Here is a 19,989-nt window from a genome sequence, read left to right on the forward strand (position 1 = left end):
ACTTAAATCACATATGCTGCAATGACTTAACCCATCAATGAAACACAACCAGCTCTTTCACACTGCATAAACACACAAAACAACAAGTTTTATTACAGGACAAAAAAAACAACACACCCATTTATGCGGCAAAGAAAATTTAGGCAGAAAGAATAATAGATAATCAATCAGAAATTAAAGTTTTTCCAGGACACAGGTAACATCCTTTTCCCTTGCAAAGTTTCAGATCTTTAAATAAGGTGTGGGAATATGTGGATGGGTACTGGATTTCTCTTTTTAAACTCATGCAAGATGTAATAGTTAAGGGCAACTTCCTCTCCTGCCACACTGGGGTAACCATTTCAGTACCAACACAGATACACAAGTAACTCATGAATCTTCCAGTTTGGGTTTGTTTTTTTGTTTTTGTTTTTGTTTTTTTTAACTCAAAGTGCTGTCTAAATCCAACCCTGTTTAGCTTGTGAAAGTCAATGAGATTAGAGACTGGCGTGGTTATTGGCTGCACACCTGTTGGTTCACTAATCCAGATTTGGACCATCTCGTCTTTCACTGCTGCTTCATACATCTTTGGCAGTCACAAGAATTATGAGTGCAACATCAGCAGAAAATCTAATCAGTGAAGAACCACGTATTAGTTATACTTTACTAATTTGAAGTTAATCTGTGTTTGAGGAAAAGCAATTAAAAATTACAGTAACGAAACTCCAAACAAAAATTCCAGTTTATATTTGGAGAGTCTCCATCCACTCTGGTCTCTTCAAAATATGTTCTAGTAGCATTGATAAAACAACTAATAGTCAATATCTGCAATCTTATTCTGAAGTCAAAATAAAACTTTCTGCTTTGAGGACGTTATTTATTGCAGAGACATCTTAGGTGGGCAATGCAGCCAAAGGCAGCATGCACTGTTGCACAGACATCAACATTAACGCTGTACACTCACACTGTACTTCAGCTTCACGCAATTTAAAACACAGTAATAAGTTCCAACCTACCTATCTGTCTCTGTGCTGGGGCATGGGTTTTCAGAGTCGTCACAGTGGGGGTTGAAGTAGTGCTGGTGGAAGATGTAGTTTTAGTAGCTGATGTTGTGGGCCCCTGGACTGATGGTGTCCCAGAAGCAGGAGTTTTAGCACTGGGTGCTACCTTGGAGATCACAGTACTGAGGGCTGCGATATCAAGTACTGTGGGCTGCAGCCTGCCTGTGATATAAGCTGCTAGCCGATTGGCAGGATGTAATGCCCCCATCTGTCCCAAAAGCAGTTTGGCCTGAGGATACCTTTTATCATTAACCTGAAAAAAGGGGAAAAGGGAAACTTTGTGAAAAGAACGCTAATTCACCACTTCTGGAGAAGTGTTTCATTCCGTGGGACTTCTAAATGTCCTTTTCAAAAAAACATTGCAATTCCAAATGGGAATTCCTAATTTCCTCATTGCTCAGGAGAACTTCAAATAAGTCTTGTTTTATCTTTGTAATACAGATTTTAAATGCTGCTCAGACTCTTGCATAAAACCAGAGTCCAAGGAACATGTGAAATCATTGAAATTAGGTAAGAGTGAAGCTAGCACCTGTTTTTCCTGTCCCATGCTTATGATGTAGTCCTGAATAAAAAAAGGTTTCCTAATTAAAGGACAATTTTGGATAAAATTCTCAAACCTAATTAAGACCTAGCATCACAAAAGAAAGAATACTGCTGACAATATACAGTGAGACAAAACTTTAAAGAGCTTGTAAAAGCTGCATCAACTTTTTCCTCATTCACACTGTTGTCTGATACTGTAATTAAGGTATGATGAGCTCCCTAACTTCAAATTCCAAGCTGTAGTGGTAACGGACTGCATGGGAAAAAAACAGAACATCTTGCTGAATGTCAGGCTTTATGCCTAGTGCATAATGGGAAGTTCTGGTAGTGCAGCATTTTGCTTTCACATTGTTCGATAATACCTTCTAAAAGCCAAATGTATTTAAGACACTACTAAATAAACAGCAGTTTTTATTGATCGACTTTTATTGAAGGTAAGAAATCTCCTCATCTTTTTCTCTCCACTAGCTTCTCTTTCTGAGTGTGTCATATCCACAAAGCATCATGAAAGCATATTTTACTCTCATTTTCTAATTCATATGAATTTCCTAAAAGTGGTTTTACTATAACCACAAATAGCTGTGATGGAAAGAAAAAGATCTTCATCCTAATCCTGTAGTTCCTACTATTAATTCTTAACATCATGTCAGCAACATAAAACTGCAGGGAAAAGACCCTTTGAATTTAGGATTATGAAGTCTCTTGATGAAAAATATATATTCTACAAAGAGGATTCAGGCTGTTAGTGAAGATTAACAGTAAACTGTAGCAAAAAGCAATTTAGTATTTCCATTTTCATTTTAAAGTTTTGTCCCAGTGTATAATTCCCCAGAAAATATTCTTTCTGTGGATTCATACAGTCATTCATTTAGAAGAATTATATGTCAAAAGCACCTTCAGGGGGGTTCCAAAAGAATTAAAAAGACCTTGAAAGAGATTCTGCACTTGGGTCAACAAGACCCAAATTGCCAAAAAGACAAGTTAAACCATCAGATTTCAGGATTCCAATCAGATTTCCTGTTATTGAGTAAATCTTGAAAGGGATAAGCTTATGGAGAGGAATGCCACCAGATATCAAGAACTCTTGTCTGGACAGGCAAAAGACATATTAAAGAGTGTTCTCCCCTTCAAGGAGTTCTGGGATAGTACTGGATGAAACTGCATCTAATCTCCCCAGTAAAGGCAGAGAGACCCACCTGAATCGAGCCCGAGGGGCTCGTATTAGCATTGCATTTGTAGACAACCAGCTTTCCCGCAGGAGAAACCCCTGCAGAAAAAGGCAAGCCTTTGCCCCCATGCAGCTTCTCCCGCAGTTTGTCCACTGGGTCTGCCCGCATGACCTTTATATTTTCTGAGTTACTGCATGATGCCACTGTGCTATCAGGAGTCTCCAAGACAGGGATCTCAGGCTTCTCCTCCTTGTCCTGGTAGGACGGCACTGAAATTTTCACTCTGGAGGAGCTGACAGAAGGATGGTTCTCATCCTGGGCCTTGTATTCCGAAGCCAATTCAATAATGAAGCTACCCACTTTGAGGCACTGTGGCGTGTTATTGTTGATATGCTGTGATAAGATGGTCAAGATCTTATTGTGATCTTCCTCCAAGTTGCAGTCAGAGATAATCTCGATAAGTTTGGTTGGTTCACCTTGAGTGGTGTGATGAACATAGGAGGTGGAGAAAGAGTCCCCCTCACTACGGGAAGAACACGAGCTTTTCTCTGAGAAAGAATTGAAATAGGTTTCTGCAATACTATGGCATTTTAAGCACCTGGATAGTCAAACAATTTCATTCTGCCCACACCTCCACCCTTAGCTCAGCTCAGCTGCTGGCCAACAGCAAGTAAAAGAACTGTTCAAAGCATCACTTTCCCTTGCAGAACTTCACAAACACGCAAAAACTCACTGCAAAACTAATGTAATTATTTCTCATGGTTCAATCCCTGCAGCCATACCACGTCACATGGTCTCCCATTGCATCACAAGCTAAACAAAGCTGAGTTGTTTCAATACATGGGTGAAAATTCTCCAAACACACCAACACGGTAGAAAACATCACTGGTTATTCAAGAGATGGCACTTTTCTCTGAGTCAGAAAAGCACTCATGTCCTACAATGGCATAAGTGGAAATGCCACTAGCAGAACTGTCTTTTGCAGAAGATGTGTAAACAGAAGCGTGACCTTTTGTTGTCATTAGAGCTGCAATGCCCCTTTTTGCAAAACTAAGGATGTTGAGCCCTGTGTCCTGGCCATTTTAATTTCACCTACCAATGCACCAGCATTTTCAACTAATTGTATTATTTTTCCATTCCCAGCCTTAAATGTAGCATGTGCTGTTGTATACATTAAACAGTAAAAAGATCAGCTCAAAAGGGCAGATATGGTTCATTAGTGGATGACACAATGCCACTACAGTATATGTCTCATTTATAGCTTGTAACATGATTTGGGCCGCTTCAAACAGAAAGAGAACATGGATGTCTAGCCTATTTCTTCACAAGCTAGAAACTCAAACCCAGTATCACTAACACAGCAAAATTTCAATTTTTCAACGTGAACTAAACAAATTCAACATCAAACAATTCCAAATATAGCATAGGCACTTCCTTGTCCCAACCAGTTCTATGTGAAGAACACGAGGATCCCATCCTCTCAGTACTACTTGGATATTTAATTCTTCAGTAACTACAAAATGGTAGTAAAGAAAAAAAAGTGGGAGAAAAAAATACCCAGACAAAGCAAAGCCATTCATCTCCATTCCTTTCCAAGTATCTAATAATCTGTCTTGAAGACAAATCTGCTGTGCAGTTTTATACTTTATTGCTAAACAAGCTACTGGTAGCACTTGTCATTTTACACTTAGAGCAGCAGCACGCGCTGGATATTTAGTCTGCTGTATCTCCATGTGTCCCCCTCCAGCTGCTCAGAAAACAGGAAACTGTATGCATGTCGTAAGATTTTTATTAACAACTGTAACAACCCCCCCAGCAAACACACTTCTGTTTCATCAGTAGCTACTTTTTTTTAAGAATTACCACAAAAACATCTAACTACCAAGAAGTGGAATTATACTCCAGACTCAGCTCTTACCTCTTGATGTGTCTTTGTCTTTGTCTTTGTCTTTGTCTTTGTCTTTGTCTTTGTCTACCTCACAGGTTGCCTTCTCAGGAGACTGAAGCTCTGGTTCATGCTCCTGCTGGAGGAAAGAAATGCAAGAAAATACTCACCCTATACATCTTACTTCCACACTAAAAATCACAGCACAAAATTAACTAGGTCACTGCAAATCATAGAAATATGTTCTCTTTGACTGTGTTACAGGCTTCATCTTAGAAAAGAAAATGTGTATCACAGTAACAGGGTAAGTTTACCAGCACTGCAAAGTGATTTAGGCTCCACCTTCCACCACCAAATGCAAGTCAAGCCCTCATGTCATGTAGTTTCTGGGGGAAAAAATTACTTCACTATTTTCAACATTTCTGCCTATTTTATAACATACACTAGTTACAGTGTGACTTCTTACCTTTACACTACAACTCTGTGAATCACTTTTGTCTTTTTGCTGCTTTTTTTCCTCTCTCCTGTGTTCATAGGCTCGCACCCTTGCACAAGTCATTAAACTTTCAAAGTACACGTAGACAGGATCCTTGTCCTCCTCTCGAATCTAAAAGAAAAAATAAAGAGACAAAACTCTCTTTTCTCTGTTCTGGATGCACATCAGATTCACAAAACAGCTTTGCTTTCTAAAAGAACTTCAACATAAATGCTTCAATAGTAAGGGTCAAAAGAAAAGTCTAGTATTTAAAGCTAGATCTGACTTCTCAGTGTCATCACATAGCCACCAGCAGCGCCCTGAAATTCAAACCCATTCAGATATTCTTCTAAGTGAAGAAACAAATCCTAAGTGCCATGCATTGTTTAACATTATCTGGTATACATTAAATAGCTAATCTGGTATGTTTGTTCTTCAGATATAAGTACGCTCCACTCTACAGCTGTTTTTCCTCTACTGCTGTTGTTGCTTTTGTCTGATACTAAGGTGAGGGGAGACACAAAGCCAGATTCTTAGAACACTGGCAGTGAAACATGAAAAAAGAACAAAAAAAAAATACTCCAGAACTACACTGAACACTCTGTATCTCAACATTTTTTGCAAGTAATTCATACTTAGATAGGCTACATTATGTAGCTAATAACTTTTACTAACATTACAGGACTAAAAATAATTTTGACAAAAATAGCATCTATTATTATATTTTTAAATGAGGCTATTAATGAATCATAATCACCTTCCACCATCTCCATATTGCTATAATAAATTCTCAACAGAAGAGGGACATAGTAAAGATCTATATACAATCAATCCATCCTAGCTTATCAACACACCTATAGGCAGTCAGTCCTAGGCTTTCACCTCAAACTTCTCTACAATTGCCTAGTACAGAGGCAGTATTTGTTTTAATTTTCAGTACAAGGAAAAACATGCATCTCTTTTTTTTTTTTTTTTTGCTTACCACGGGATTGGGTCTAGGAGTATATATTCTGCCTGGTTTTGTTCCACTGGAAGGTCTGTTCTTACTAGGAAGCCACACTTCTGGGTTGGGCAGTACCATAGATTTAACTGGTTCAATAACGGATGGTGTTGGGACATAAATTGGCTCTGGATCTACTTCACCTTCCACCCTCACCCACAATGGACAATTCCTAACAGGTTGTTCTGGCTCTGAATCACAGATAGCTGAAAAAAAAAAAAGAAAAACAAAAATTACTTACAAATAAACCACCATCTAACACAGCAGTAACAGAATTTTTTGTTTGAGTCTGAGGTCTAGCCATGCAGCAAGCACTAATCCAAACTGCCAGAAAACACTTCTGGATGCTTTTCTTGCTTCAAATTCTAGTCAAAAATGATTGGGATTTGTCTACAAGGAAGAAGAAATAAAAATAAAGATGTTTCTATACTAATCCTCATTTCTCACTTTTACTGTGAGATCTGCAAAACCACTGAAAATTAGTGACCTCCGCTGATGCTTCTTACTGAAAAATCGCAAAACACAAAAAAAAAAAAAAATCCCAGACCTGTATACTGCAGATATATGGAAGAATTGATTTATTCCAGTAGAACACCGGAGAATACTTTGTGTTAGCTATTGCTAAAAGTATTGTTAGGAAGAAACTGAAAATGTAAATTCATGGGCAGTTTCTACCAATTTGGTTTTCTGAGCATACCTTAGGCCAGACCTAAAATTACTACAAATAACTATACTTCCAAGGAAGTCCATGAACTCTACAGCTATAAACAGCAACTGAAAATGCAGCTCTAGATACTGACTTGTTTACAGGGAAAGATAACAGCACTGTAACAGTCAACATTACCAACAATGGCAGCAGTAATTATCCCATATCCATCACAGTCTTTAAAGACATTTGGAGAGTTGAAGAGTTTAAACTACCAAGAAGAAATTCCACCTATTTGATTCAATAAATAACTACACAGACTGATCACATAAGAATTAAAAAAAAAAAAAAAAAAGTTATTTCCTGTAAGTAAGCTGGATTTAGAAATGGCATCCTACATACTAAAAAAAATGCCCACCATGTTTGGTGGTTTGCTATATGTAATCTCCACCAATACTCACTGTATTCCACCCTTTTTCTCTTCTTCCTATCCTTCTGCTTTATCTCCTCTTCTTCCCCATCACCCTCTTCTTCCACGTCTTCATCCTCTTGCTGCTGTCCTTGTGTTCCGAACAGTACAAGATTTCCACGCACAGCCTTTTTCATCATTTTCTTATGTTTTGATCCTCCCTTCACCAGCAAGACCCTTCTCTTGAGGCAGGTACACCCAAACATGCAGTCTGGCCTGCGGCAGTGGGTCGGCTGACGCTTCTCCTGTGCCAGACTGGCACATATGCAACCCAGTCGGCAGAAATCATTGTTACAAGGAGGTGCTCGTCGTCTTATTATCTTGTGGATAGGTTTGCTTTTAAGAGATGCCTAAAAAAAGTTTTGAAGAAGCATGAACTTCAAATTTTAATAAGAGGAATATTTTGGTAAAATGTAATCAAGCATATGCAAAATTGCTATTCAAAGTTCATTTAGAAAAGCTCTCAAGCTACATTGTTTACGTACAAAACTTGTCCCCTATACCACAAAAACCAAAAAAAACCCCCACAAACAGAGTTTGGATTTGAAGTCTTTTGAGAGGCAACTGGAGACAACAAAACCATCCTGGTAATAAGTAGTATGTGAAAAAAGCAAAAGTTATTATGTGACAACCAAGTTACATGACCAGAATTTTCTTGCAGTTAGCTCAACTGAAAACATACAAATGAAAATAGCAAGGAGATGCAATTACTGAATAAGAATTGTTTTAATCCTAATTTTAATTGTGAGAATTTTTAAAAATTCAAATTATTTATAATTTCTATCAATATGCTATTATCACAATTAGCTTTTTCTCATACTGCTAAGTCAGCACTCCTCAAGTTTCACTGCAAAGACCACACCACAAAGGAATCTCATGATCCTTAGAAGCTTCAGTCTTATCTTCTGCTTCACTATGCAACATCCATAAGTGGGCAGATTAAAAGAAAAGAAAGAAACTATGACAGATGTACCTGAGCTGTAAGTAGGGTTACCAAGGAGATGTCAGCTCGCTCTTCTGTAATATAGGTCCGTGGTTTCCCATCCCAGAGAGCAGAGTCTTCCAAGTCCATTAACTTCACTTGAGATTTAGACAAACCTGGTGGACGAGGTGCTTGGTGATGCTGTGGTGCTTGACGCAAACTGATCTGTTTTGGAAATGTATTTTCATCCACAGTTGGCAGCACAGAACCATCTGCTTGGTTACTCAAACTGCTAGCAGACTTAGCAGCCTTTTCCCCTGATACTGATGAGATCTGTTTCTGCTTTGGAGGAAAAGGTGAAGGTAAAATAGGTTTGTAAGATGATTTTACTCTACTGTTTGTAGATGCCTGTCTAGTTTGAGTCTTTGTTTTCCTAGAGGTAGAGGATGGAGGGACAGGCTTCAATGTGTAAGATGTTGATGGAATTACAGTGGACTGCTTCTTTAGAACACTGTCCAGTGTTCGAACATAGCTAGTGCTCTTAGTGGGAAGCTGATATACCACAGGAGAAGTGGGAGTGTTAGACGAGAATCCCATACTTGTTTCCATCAATTTCCCTTCATTTTCCAGGTACTCATCCAGCTTGTCACTACAGAACGCTGAGCGATTCTTCAATGAACCTTCTGAACTGCCACCTAAATAAATAGAGAGTACTTTAACTCCTGGAGTTAAATTTTATAATAATCAAACATGGTAGATAGGTAAATACATCTCTCAAAAATGCACTCTTCTACAAGAATAGTATATAATATACGCACACCAAATATAATCCATTCTGAAATACAACCAGCAGCCTGCACAACTATTTTTGTGGAGATCTTGTACATGTATTTGTGGTGGGCTGGCCTTGGCTGGACTCCAGGTGCCCACCAAGCCACTCTATCACTCACTTTCTCAGCAGAATTGGGGGTTAAAAATAAGCTGCAAAAAACCTCATGGGTCAATATAAGGGTAGTTTAATAAAGCAAAAGAAAAGGCAGTGTGTGGAAGGAAAGGGAAATAAAATATTTACTCTCTATGTCCCATCAGTAGGTGATGTACAGGCACTTCTCAAGAGGCAGGGCTTCAGAACAAGTAGTAGTTACTCCAGAAGACAAACATCGTAAGTAACAAGTGTCCTCCCTCCTTCTCCATCCTCTTAAAATTTTATTGCTGAGCAGACATACAGTATGGAATATCCCTTTGGTCAGTTTGAGTCAGCTGTTCTATGTCCCTTCCCACCCACTGCTTACTGCTGAGGGGGGAATGCTGAGAGGCAGCCTTGATGTCTTGTGAGCACTGCTCAGTAGTAGACCAAACACTGGTGTTACCAACACCTTTCCAGCTGCCAGTGCACAGCGCAGCACTGTGAGAGCTGCTGTGGAGAAAACTAATTCCAGCCCAGCCAGACCCCACATAGCATTTATTCACAAAAACACTACAAGCCTTCTCTGCTTCTATTCTTACTTTATTTGTCCTAAACACCTGGCCTACCTGGTATAGCACAACATATATTCCAGATAAGTATAGAAGTGCAGAAAGCACAATACAAACATTTAATCTAAAGTAAAATATTGACAAATTTTCAACAATCCATTTGAGGTATGGCAAAGTAATCAAATATGTGAGGAATACGTGCTCTAACTGGAGTTAAAAACACACCAATATAAATGAAAATTACTAAGGTTCATTAGGGTCCCTGAGGCAACAGAATTCTGGAATTACCATACTTCCATATGAACTCAAAACTCAAAAACAAAACCAAAACTATTACAGCTTTGATCTTCACTCCAGCCTGCTATGTAGAACAGAACACGTATTTTTATTTTACTCAAAGTTTCTCTCTTCCCTCATTAATCTCCATTCTGATTATGGAATCAGTAGTAAAAAATTCTTTAATCATAACAATCTCAATATTAAAAAAATGCATCTCTTATTAAGACAGACACAAATATCAAATAGCAAGGTCTGTGAAAGGTCAGGAAAATGACCACATGTTGGAAGTATGTACATTGATCTCTCTCTTTTTACTTTTTTTTACCTTCATTTCTAGAAGCACCATGAAGCTTCCCTCGCCAGCCTTTGATTTTTGTGAAATCATTTGTCTTTCCTGTCCTGGAAACAAAAGAAAATCCAGTATCTGGAAAAGAAGAAAGCTAGCCTCAGTTTATGAACCAAGTTTAATTGCATCAGTGCCTTAGCAAACTCTGCTTATTCCTCTTCAGGGATAGGTGAACAGTAGCAAAATCAAAAGGTGTGAAGCAACTTAATTTTTCCTATGTTTTTTTTAAATTAACAGAATACTTAACAAGAAGGCCAAGTTTCCTGTAGAGTTCTGCTCCATGGCCAAGCATCTGCAATCCCACACAAAAAGTGTTTCCTTTATTTTCTGTTTTAGTCTCCTTGGCAATGAGCAAAAGCAGTTGGCTCCAAAAGTTTAATGGGCCAATCAACTAATGAGTAGGCTAAAACAGAAGAGGCAGACTTTGAGCTCATACTACAGCTTAACTCTGCAAAAAGAGTAATTTGATTCTCTCCCCTCAGTTGGGCCAATGACTTTTATAACACCTGCAGAAACTTCATTTAATGTTTACTGCTCTGTCAAATTCAGATGAGTATCTATCCGGGACATGGCCAGTAAATAACCACAAAAGGCAAACAGTTACATCTCTGTCAAGTTATGCATCAACTGTGGGAGCTAAGATGGAATGTAAAAGTATTAACAGGGATCTGTGTGGCAGTTTAACATATTCTTAGGCTAGAAATAATTGCATTGGACACTAAGCTGACTGAGGTCTTCTGAATTGAATCTTCCTCTCCTGCAGTGTAAACAATCTGAAATTCAACGTCTGCCTCTACCAGCTCCTAAAAGTAGTAGATTAAGAAAGACATAAGTAATCAGAATATTACAGTGGGAGAAACAGTTAAGCAGAAGACAAATAAGCATATAAGATAAGCTATACTTTGTTCATCCAGTTCACTATTGAAAACAGTACCTACCAACAGTATGAGAATCATAGTCACAGTGTGATTCACAATATGAGAAACACACTTGTTTGGATACCAAGCAAGTTTAAAAAAGAACGATCAGTCACAACTTTTGTAATAAATAATTATAGTGAAGTTATAGGGTAGCCCCCATGTGGCATCTCAAGGCCTTCTTCTGGAAAATTCTGATACTCAGCTCTGTGAAAGACAACTTTTTTTTTTGTTTGGTATGTGAGCAACATCAGACAAATTCAGATTGTTTAAGCTTTTTCTGAGCAATTTGAGAGGTCAGTATAAAATAGACAGATACTATTACTGGATCACAACCATCACAAAACAGGAACTCTCAAAATAATCCAACCACAATTACTCAGGACTCCTTGCCCAGTAACCACAAAATGATCTATGGAAGTTCTCCTATTTTGTCATTTTAGTATCATTTTAATCTCTTTAGATACCAAGTTGAACTAAATACCCATTCTCTCCTTCTCATTGATAATAAAAAGGCGACACTTGAGGTTACAGCAAATTCATATTCCACCCACCTGGAGAATTGGGGTTGGTACCTGGATAGCTCCACAAAGAGTAATTTGAGTAGGAAAGAGGAAGTTGCACACCCAAATATTTCAAGTCAATGCTCATTGTTGGGTCCACAGAATTCAGCTTCAGTCCCACTACAAGAAGCATGTAACAATAAATGTCTCAAGGAAGCAAGATGTTAGGAAAATTAAGATATTCACTAAAAGATAAACCATTCAGTGACCATGGGCTTTTCTGGCATTTCCCCACCATTTTAAGAGACCTGAAAAAAAGCATTAGTGCCATAACAGTTACTTACATTGGATTTATAGCAGGTATAAATTGAAGAGCGTGGGAATTTGAGAAAAAAACTTAATTACTTTTCATCAGTTTTTTGACTGCTACTGAAGTTTTCACAGAAATTTATTAACCACTGTGCCAGTGTTGTAATAAATCTCAAAACCTTCTGTCTGTTTTTCTGAATGAATCACCATTTACATCTTTGAAGGCTAGAGTTACTCTCTGAACCCAACTCAGTTGGTTGACATTTCATATCCCTAAGTTACCAAGCCTGCCAGCAGTAGTTACACATCCCCTTTTGTACTGAGCTAAACTCGTGCAAGAACATATATCACTCATACATCAGCTTCAACCAGCAATAAGAGACAACAAACCACACCTTAGCTCTGAAGAATGTGTGTGTGTGTGTGTGTTTGACTGTTATGATACAAGTATGAGTTTAGACAGCAGTTTCAGGACTCATTTGGTCTTGAAACAGGGGGGGAAATGGCTATAAAGAAATTAAACAATCTGTGTCATTAAAGGCACTGAAGCATTTGTGGCAGCATCAATATTTTCCTTCATTATCAATCCCCAATACTCAAATGGAAAAATTTACTTGGTAATAAAAGCTATTTTTGTCAATGGTAGAAAAAATATAGATACAGAAGTGATGAGAAAAGAAAAAGCTAGGAAAATTGATATTGCACCTTTTCAGGAAATATTTTTACACTGAATTCAAGAAACCATTGTCAATAAAATTCAGCTCACAGCTGGGAGCTGAGAACTTCTCTTTTGACTTTTAGCTATAGAAACTTTCAAATGTTGCTCCTGTTGCCCGCAAGTTTGAAATGAATACATTAAATGTATGCATCTTGAAACTGAGAATGTACGGCTTGACAAGACTCAAGAAACAAAGTCGCATTTGCACATACAGTAGAAACCTTGTGCTGGCCGTAGACATGCATGTTCACAAGTGGAAACACAGAGACCAGATTACCAGCAGCCTGAAAACAACTGACATGAAATAAATCTCAGGCATGGTTATTGAAACAGATACATCCAACATTGGATGTATCAATCAATCAAGAAAATAAAAACTCTTCAGATGTCCTCTTCTTAGCCTAATGCTTGCCATTTCTTTTCCATTTTGTAGTATCTATGAACTGCTCAAAGCCCTGCAGAAGGCACCTCACACTTCAGATGGAGAAAAACCATGTGGGTTGTACATGTTCCCAGCTTGCAGGATCATCTCGAGTAAAACAGACCTCGCCAGTGCTGTAATAGCCAATGTATCACACAGCTGCCAACACAATGTAATTTTATACTTTTTTTGGGTAAAGGTAACACCTAGGAGGTCCACAATAAAATCCTAAAATGGCTTAACATTGCTAGTTCTCATCATACACCATGCATAAACCATTCAAGACAATCCAATGTTCTTCACCACAGAAGCCCTGTGAGGGCCCAGAACAGCTCATATCAGAGCCAAGATCAGTATTTGGAGACTCAGTGCCTATAGTATTACAGTTATGTGTTTGAAACATTCAGGGTCACAACCTCAGGAGAATGAAGTACAATGTTTCCATGTGTATCAATAATTTCATCACCTGCTCTGATGCCTACATTAATGTCATTGGTCTCATGACTACCACTGCTGATGTCTTTCAACATCATCAGAAAAGAGAACTTGACTTTCCTCCATTACCTCAGGATAACATTGTATATAAATAGAAGATCACAAACTACAAGTACCCTACTGGAGATTCAGGAGTCACCTTTTGCCACCTTCACATTTTCTAGTTTGCAACAAAAACCTGTGCAGATGAGAAGCCACGTCCCAGCTGTATTAGGCATACACAGTGTTGGCACCAGTAGGAAATTATCAGCTGAGTATGACTAAGTGTAATGATCAATCAGGCTTATCAGTATGTACATGACCACTTACCTTCCTGAAGGCTAGGATGTATTACTTGTTTATGCCTCAAGGTCTTTAGCTCTTCCATCAGCTCCTTTTCCAGTGCTTGTATTCTTGCTTGACAATCTACTCAAAAAAGAACATATAAAAAATATTTGCCATGCAAAAAAACTGACCTAATTACTAATTTTTCAGTGTGTCTTTACAAATTCCCTTATTGCAGGAAAGAGCCACTCACAAAAAAAAAAAAAAAAAAAAAAAAAAAAAAAAAAAAAAAAAAAGAAATATGTACCTGGATCACTTGTAGTCAACAGGGGAGCCTGAAGATTCTGTGACTCTTCTCCACCAGCTCTATCAACAGTGTTAATGTCAAGAGCTTCCTACATACATGAAGAGCCTTGAGTAAGTTAAGATACCTTAAAACAGTTATATACAAAGTAGGCCACATCAAATATCACCAAATTATTCAAAACATGTTTTGTAAACAAGCATGCATTCTTTTATACAGAACTCTAGATTCCTCTACTTTTCTCTAAGCTGCAAGAAGTAACACCATGTTATGAATAACACAGGGTCAAAATAAGAACAGATTTGGAAAGAGGCCACAAAACTCCAAATTCAGTTTAAAAGAAAATATAACTTCAGCTGTAAGCACAAAGGCTTTACAAGGTTTTTGAATTTTACTCCACAACAATGAGATTTTTACCTTTGATGCAAAGGACACAAAAAGAACACCATCAACATCTTCAAGGTCCGGTTTAACATCTGGAAGGATATTCCCAGGCTCCAGAGAAGTGTTCTTGCTGGCTACTACATTTTTCCCTATACCTTTAGGTGGTCGACCAGCCTTGGAAATTTTCAGTTTCCGGGGCCTTCCTCTTTTATTTGTAACTGATGATAGGGTGCTTTGATTGTTACCAGAGCCTTTGAGGGACATAGGGTTCTTCACTATGCCAGGCCTTTTTCTGCCACAGATCTCTTTATCTGGAAAGTCACAACTTACTGAGCCCCTGAGATTAAAATTAGGTGATTTGGATAGAGCCCACTGGGCCTCTCTAATTGAACAGTATTTCTGTGACATTTTACTCCCAGGAGATTCTTTCTTCATAACTAACTCCTTGGGCACAGTGACTGTGCCTGAGCAAGAGTCTTTGTGATTTTCGAAACACACAGGGGGCAAGGAATCCAGGATTGCGCTCAAAGGGGATTTATCCTTCTTGCAAGAGGAAAGCATGGTCTGCGGCAACTCAGATATCTTCACTGTGCTCTTTGTGACTGTACAAGGCTCCAAATAGACCACAGGCATCTTACCACTGTCCAGTTTTAACATTTTTGCTTTGGCAACACCTGAAAGACTGGTTAGCATACGCTTCCTAGATGTGAATTCTCCATCAATCCCATCTGTTTCACGGCGTCTCATTAGGTGTTTTTGTACAACAGGATCATCATCGTCAGTGTTGGAATATTCATCGGTTTCTTCATCTGTGTCTTCCTGTTTCACAGTTATTCCTTGTGTGCAAATATTTGACTCGTAGTCATAGTCATCTACTGGCTCCTCTTTAATGACTACATTAAAGTGTCCATTTGGGTCCAATGGAGATGCCACATGGGAATTGCTTTCATAACTGCTAGCAATGGGACTGGGGTGATAGGGAGGAGACAAAACCAAAATACAACATAAGATTTTTATTTTATCAAATTTCCTTACCCAAAATTGCAACACCTCCCATAATTCTTGGTTATATTGTAAAAAGCTTCTAAAATGCTCCCAGACATAAGTCTGTTAAATAAGCTGACATTTACAAGCTTACATTTTTAGAAGTACTCAAGAAACCCCAAGAAATTGCCATTATTAGGAATAATCCAACTTCTTATCTGAAGGCAGCAGCACAACTTCCTTCCCTACTAATATCAGGGTGACATTTGCACTTTTTCCTCTTTTACTCAACATGAACTCATGCTAAGCTGTCATAGTTTGCTGTGTATCTCGTTAAAACACTAAAACCATTGTGCTTGCAAATAAGAAGCCAAGTGAGCCCTTTAAGCACCAAAATTTTAGTTAATGCACCCTGAAGCCACATACAGAAATTCCTAAATTCAACTGTTGTTTGAACAAATACAGAATACTAATATCCTACTGAATTCTGCTGCATTTCCACTAGGTCTAAATCCTAACTTAACCAGAATTCAAAATACCATGCATTAGATACTGAAGACTAAAAGTACAGGCAACTCATAATGGGCTTCTTTGAGGGCCAGACCCATTAGTCAAAGAACTACAGTCACCAGTTTTCTTCAGTGTACCAGAACCAGGCTCCTTGTCATAAGAAAAAACTGCTAAGGTGTGAAGCCAGAAACTCATATCCAGAATAAAACTCAGGAAAAAAAGTCAAAACTTATGTACTCAACATATCACATAGTATTCCAATAACACCTTTATACTTATTATATGATGCACTATGTATAATTTAATTATATTAAATTATTGTTGTCAACTTTGTGTCATTAAAATGTTATTAGAAGTAAAATTATTTGTTAATGACAACAATTTTGAGTAAAATTTAACATAATTGTAGTATTAATATATTATATAGAGAGTAAATATTGCTTTATATATACTGGAAGTATATATGTATGTGTGTCTATTTTATCATTAATATTATCATCTCTACCCCTTTAAAGAAGTGCTAAGCCCCTTTGAACCCACAGCTGGGACTGAGAAAGGGAAAAAGAAGTGGAGGAAGAAGCTGCTTCCTTCTTGTGTAGACTGAGGACATACTTCACGGAGAAGAGCTGGGACACACAAGAATCACAATATGGAGCTGGGAGTATTCCCTCCATGAAGAAATACTGCAGTATTAAAACAGGGAGCTGACAGTCAAGATACAAATGTATATATTTACATATAAAATTCTAAAGAGAAGCTACCTAGAAAATCTGTTGCAACTCATAAGGACACTAAGTAGCCAGCATTAAACTTAAAGCAAAAACACTACTCCTGAGAGAACAGTAGGCAGTAGGAGACTGGAATACCAGTCCTGTTTTGTCTACTGTTTTCTCTGGACAATGAGTTTTCTATTGGAAATTTTCTAACTTTCACGTAATTAATAATGTGAAATGTAAGATTAAAAAGCCTTTCTCAGCCAGTGAGTTACTGTGAAAGTAATGAGAAGACAGACTACTTATAAGTTACTGGCAGCTGAGAATCCTGCCACAATACTCAGCTAAGAGACTGATTCAGCACAGCTCGTCCACAATTAAAGGGAATATTATTAAGACTCATCTGCTCTGCAACTTTAAAATTCTTGAAAATCAAGAGGCATAAAACCCTAGCAAACTCACAGGCCGGGATCTCTATTTGATTCTATTTGGGATCTGGAACTAAAAAGCCTTGCTGTAAAACTGAAACTTCTAGACCCAAATATTGTTTTATTCCAGATAATGCAACCATAAGCCGGGTGGTGACAAGAGTGAGGTATGACCCATGCATGTATATGCATGAGAAGATAAAGGATTTGCACAAAATCCTGTTTTAAGATTTTGATGCAATAACCAACTTCTCAAAGAATAAAAAAATTACTTTTAAGCATTGAAGCAATTTCATCTGGCCTTAGTTTCTGACGTTACATGCAACATAGGTAGTCATAGAAACTTCTCTTCCTCTAATTATGGGAAGATGAATCAAGGAATTTTGTCCTCTCAAAATCTTCAATCGAAGATCAGGTAAAAATGGTGAAATAGTGTCTTAACTAGCTCTTTCTTTGCCTGATATTGAACAGCACATATTTAAACCAACTTTCTTATAACCCAAGTAATGTATTTGGCACCCTTGCAATATAACAACAAAAGCAGAGAGACTGCCTTTTTGGCTTTTTCCAGATTAAAAACCATTAAGCTGCTCATTTTTGAAAGTACCAAGATATATATATATATATATTTTTTTTGGTACATTAGTTTAAAATACACTGGGAAGAAGTTGGAAGGGGAATCTGATTTCTTGTGGAATTAATCTAGCAATCAATGGCAGAGGTTTGAAGGATAATCACTTGCCTTTCTCCCCCAAAAGACAAGAAAGGAAAAAAAACCTCAAACTATCAAGACTAAACACAAGACAACTAAATTACAATAACAAGACTAATGGAGCATTAAAAATCCCACAGATTTTTTATTTTTGAAGGAGGAAATTTAAAAGACCTTGGAAAGGAGGAGAAGTACATTAGCCTGTAAGACTTAAGAACCAGTAAAGTTTGTTTGTTCCATGGCCTAAACATCTGAGTATGTCCAGGGATAAGCATTTCTACTGAAGTATCCACAACTCAAAAGACTTTTTTTCTTTACAATACACCTAATTAAACTAATCATACTATCAGGCCACAGAAGCAGAAGGGAAAAACTCACATAGTACCATGGATAAAAAAACCAGTCCTTTATTTCTGAAGTCCTCTAATAACTCAGGATTAAAATTACTCTTAGGTATAGATGCAAGCTTTTACATGGTTCTATTATCAAAAATGTCAGAAGAATTGAGTATGGGTGGGAAGTATCACCCTCAACAGCACTAGGAACTCCACTGCTTTTGCAGAGGATTGATTATCTGAGAGGTAGCAGCTCCCAACTTTGCTTCTCAAATCTAAGCACAGCAGAAATCACTACCATGCCTAAAAGCAAGATAGTGCCTATCAAGTACTACCTTGTCCACCACAAAAACAAAAAACCAAACCAAACCAAACCAACAAAACCACAAAAAAAACCTCAAAAACTACAACACAACAAAAAACCCAAACAAACAAACAGAAAACCCATAACTTCCCAGTCTTCATTAATTTGTAAATATTAATGTGTTTCGTTTGATTAAGAAAAATGTCATACTCTCTCAGTGCTGTCCTTGAAAGCTGACATACCTTTAAACTCAACTGTATGGCATGAAAACACTGTGAACAGATCAGAATAAAGGAGAACTAATGTTCTGAAAAACTCCAGCACTTACAAAGATAGTTTTGCCATTTCTTGGATAAGATCAATTTTCTCTTTCCAAGTAAAGAATTTGACTTTTTCACACAGATTACAAAAAAAAAAAATAACAAAAAGATGGCCAATGCTTTAAAGTAGTTCTAGGACAGTGGCAACTTTTATTCATCAATTAGACAGGTGCTTCCAAGCTGGACAACAAAAACTTTGCAGTCTTTTCCAGTCTGCACAGATTTTAGCATATTTCAGAGATCAGCTGCCTTGGAGGCAAAACCAGAAAAGGAATCTAACATGCTCTGGACTGAAAGAAATCAAATCTGCCAATTTGCATCACCTATTTTTAAGGAAGGTCCCCGAGTTGTTGAAACATTTTTTGTTCCTTGGGAATAAACAGTTCTCAACTAAATCTGCTTCAATGACCCTCTCCAGGCAAATGAATATCACTATGAAAGCAAAATAAAGCTATCAATAATTATTTTCTGAGTTTTACTTCTAACATGTAAAGTATTCTAAACTTTTCTCCACGCTCTTAGGAACTAAAAAAACCCCATCTTTTCTGTAATCGGTGTATTTTCAGTATTTAAATTGGGTTAGAACAGCGCTTTTTTGAGAATAAAGTAAGTCTAGAAGACCATTCTTCTAATAGACTGAAACATGAAAATACTGCAAAAGAAAGGTTTGGGCACTCTAGATCTCTGAACAATTCTAGTACTCTCAAGAATTACTACAAATAAATTCAATAAAGTGTCAAAGTATGAATAACTTTGTAATCTGAAGTTTTTCAGTTACTCAAAAGGCAAAGAGATCCTTCTTGCAAGACAAAAAACAAGAGGAAACCTCTGTCCTCTCTAAAACACAATGCAGTTGTATAGTAATACAGCCTTTGTATAATACAGTTGTACAGTAATACAGCCTTTGTATAAATACATCATAAATATAACTTTTCTCCAATAAGAACTGACCTCTAATTTCAACATTAACCATTAACATCATCCTGATATCCTGCAGTTAAATAGTTTTCTTGTGCACTGGTCTACAAAGGTTGCTTTAGTCACTAAATCTTCGGCAGATTAAGCCTGGTATTAACAAACTGACATGAACCAGCATGGCAGAAAAGAAACCTCTGTGT

General features: G+C 37.5%; 1 protein-coding gene across 2 annotated transcripts in view; it reads right to left on the reverse strand.

Moving 5' to 3' along the window:
* The window catches only part of MGA (MAX dimerization protein MGA), a 57,752-nt gene that overhangs the window by 24,080 nt on the left and 13,683 nt on the right, over window positions 1-19,989 (reverse strand). Inside the window, exons 6-17 of one of the 2 annotated variants that reach the window (XM_053979537.1) lie at window positions 14,599-15,532; window positions 14,185-14,272; window positions 13,923-14,018; window positions 11,722-11,850; window positions 10,230-10,328; window positions 8,201-8,844; window positions 7,220-7,577; window positions 6,095-6,318; window positions 5,104-5,244; window positions 4,671-4,776; window positions 2,780-3,300; window positions 996-1,293 (exon numbers count right to left, since the gene is read on the reverse strand). In XM_053979537.1, the coding sequence (XP_053835512.1) occupies window positions 996-1,293; window positions 2,780-3,300; window positions 4,671-4,776; window positions 5,104-5,244; window positions 6,095-6,318; window positions 7,220-7,577; window positions 8,201-8,844; window positions 10,230-10,328; window positions 11,722-11,850; window positions 13,923-14,018; window positions 14,185-14,272; window positions 14,599-15,532 (3,638 nt within the window). The remainder of the gene's footprint in view (window positions 1-995; window positions 1,294-2,779; window positions 3,301-4,670; window positions 4,777-5,103; window positions 5,245-6,094; window positions 6,319-7,219; window positions 7,578-8,200; window positions 8,845-10,229; window positions 10,329-11,721; window positions 11,851-13,922; window positions 14,019-14,184; window positions 14,273-14,598; window positions 15,533-19,989) is intronic. The other variant, XM_053979538.1, reaches the window with a different exon arrangement.

This window comes from Vidua macroura, chromosome 6 (genome assembly GCF_024509145.1).
Source record: "Vidua macroura isolate BioBank_ID:100142 chromosome 6, ASM2450914v1, whole genome shotgun sequence".
NCBI classification, from domain to species: domain Eukaryota; kingdom Metazoa; phylum Chordata; class Aves; order Passeriformes; family Viduidae; genus Vidua; species Vidua macroura.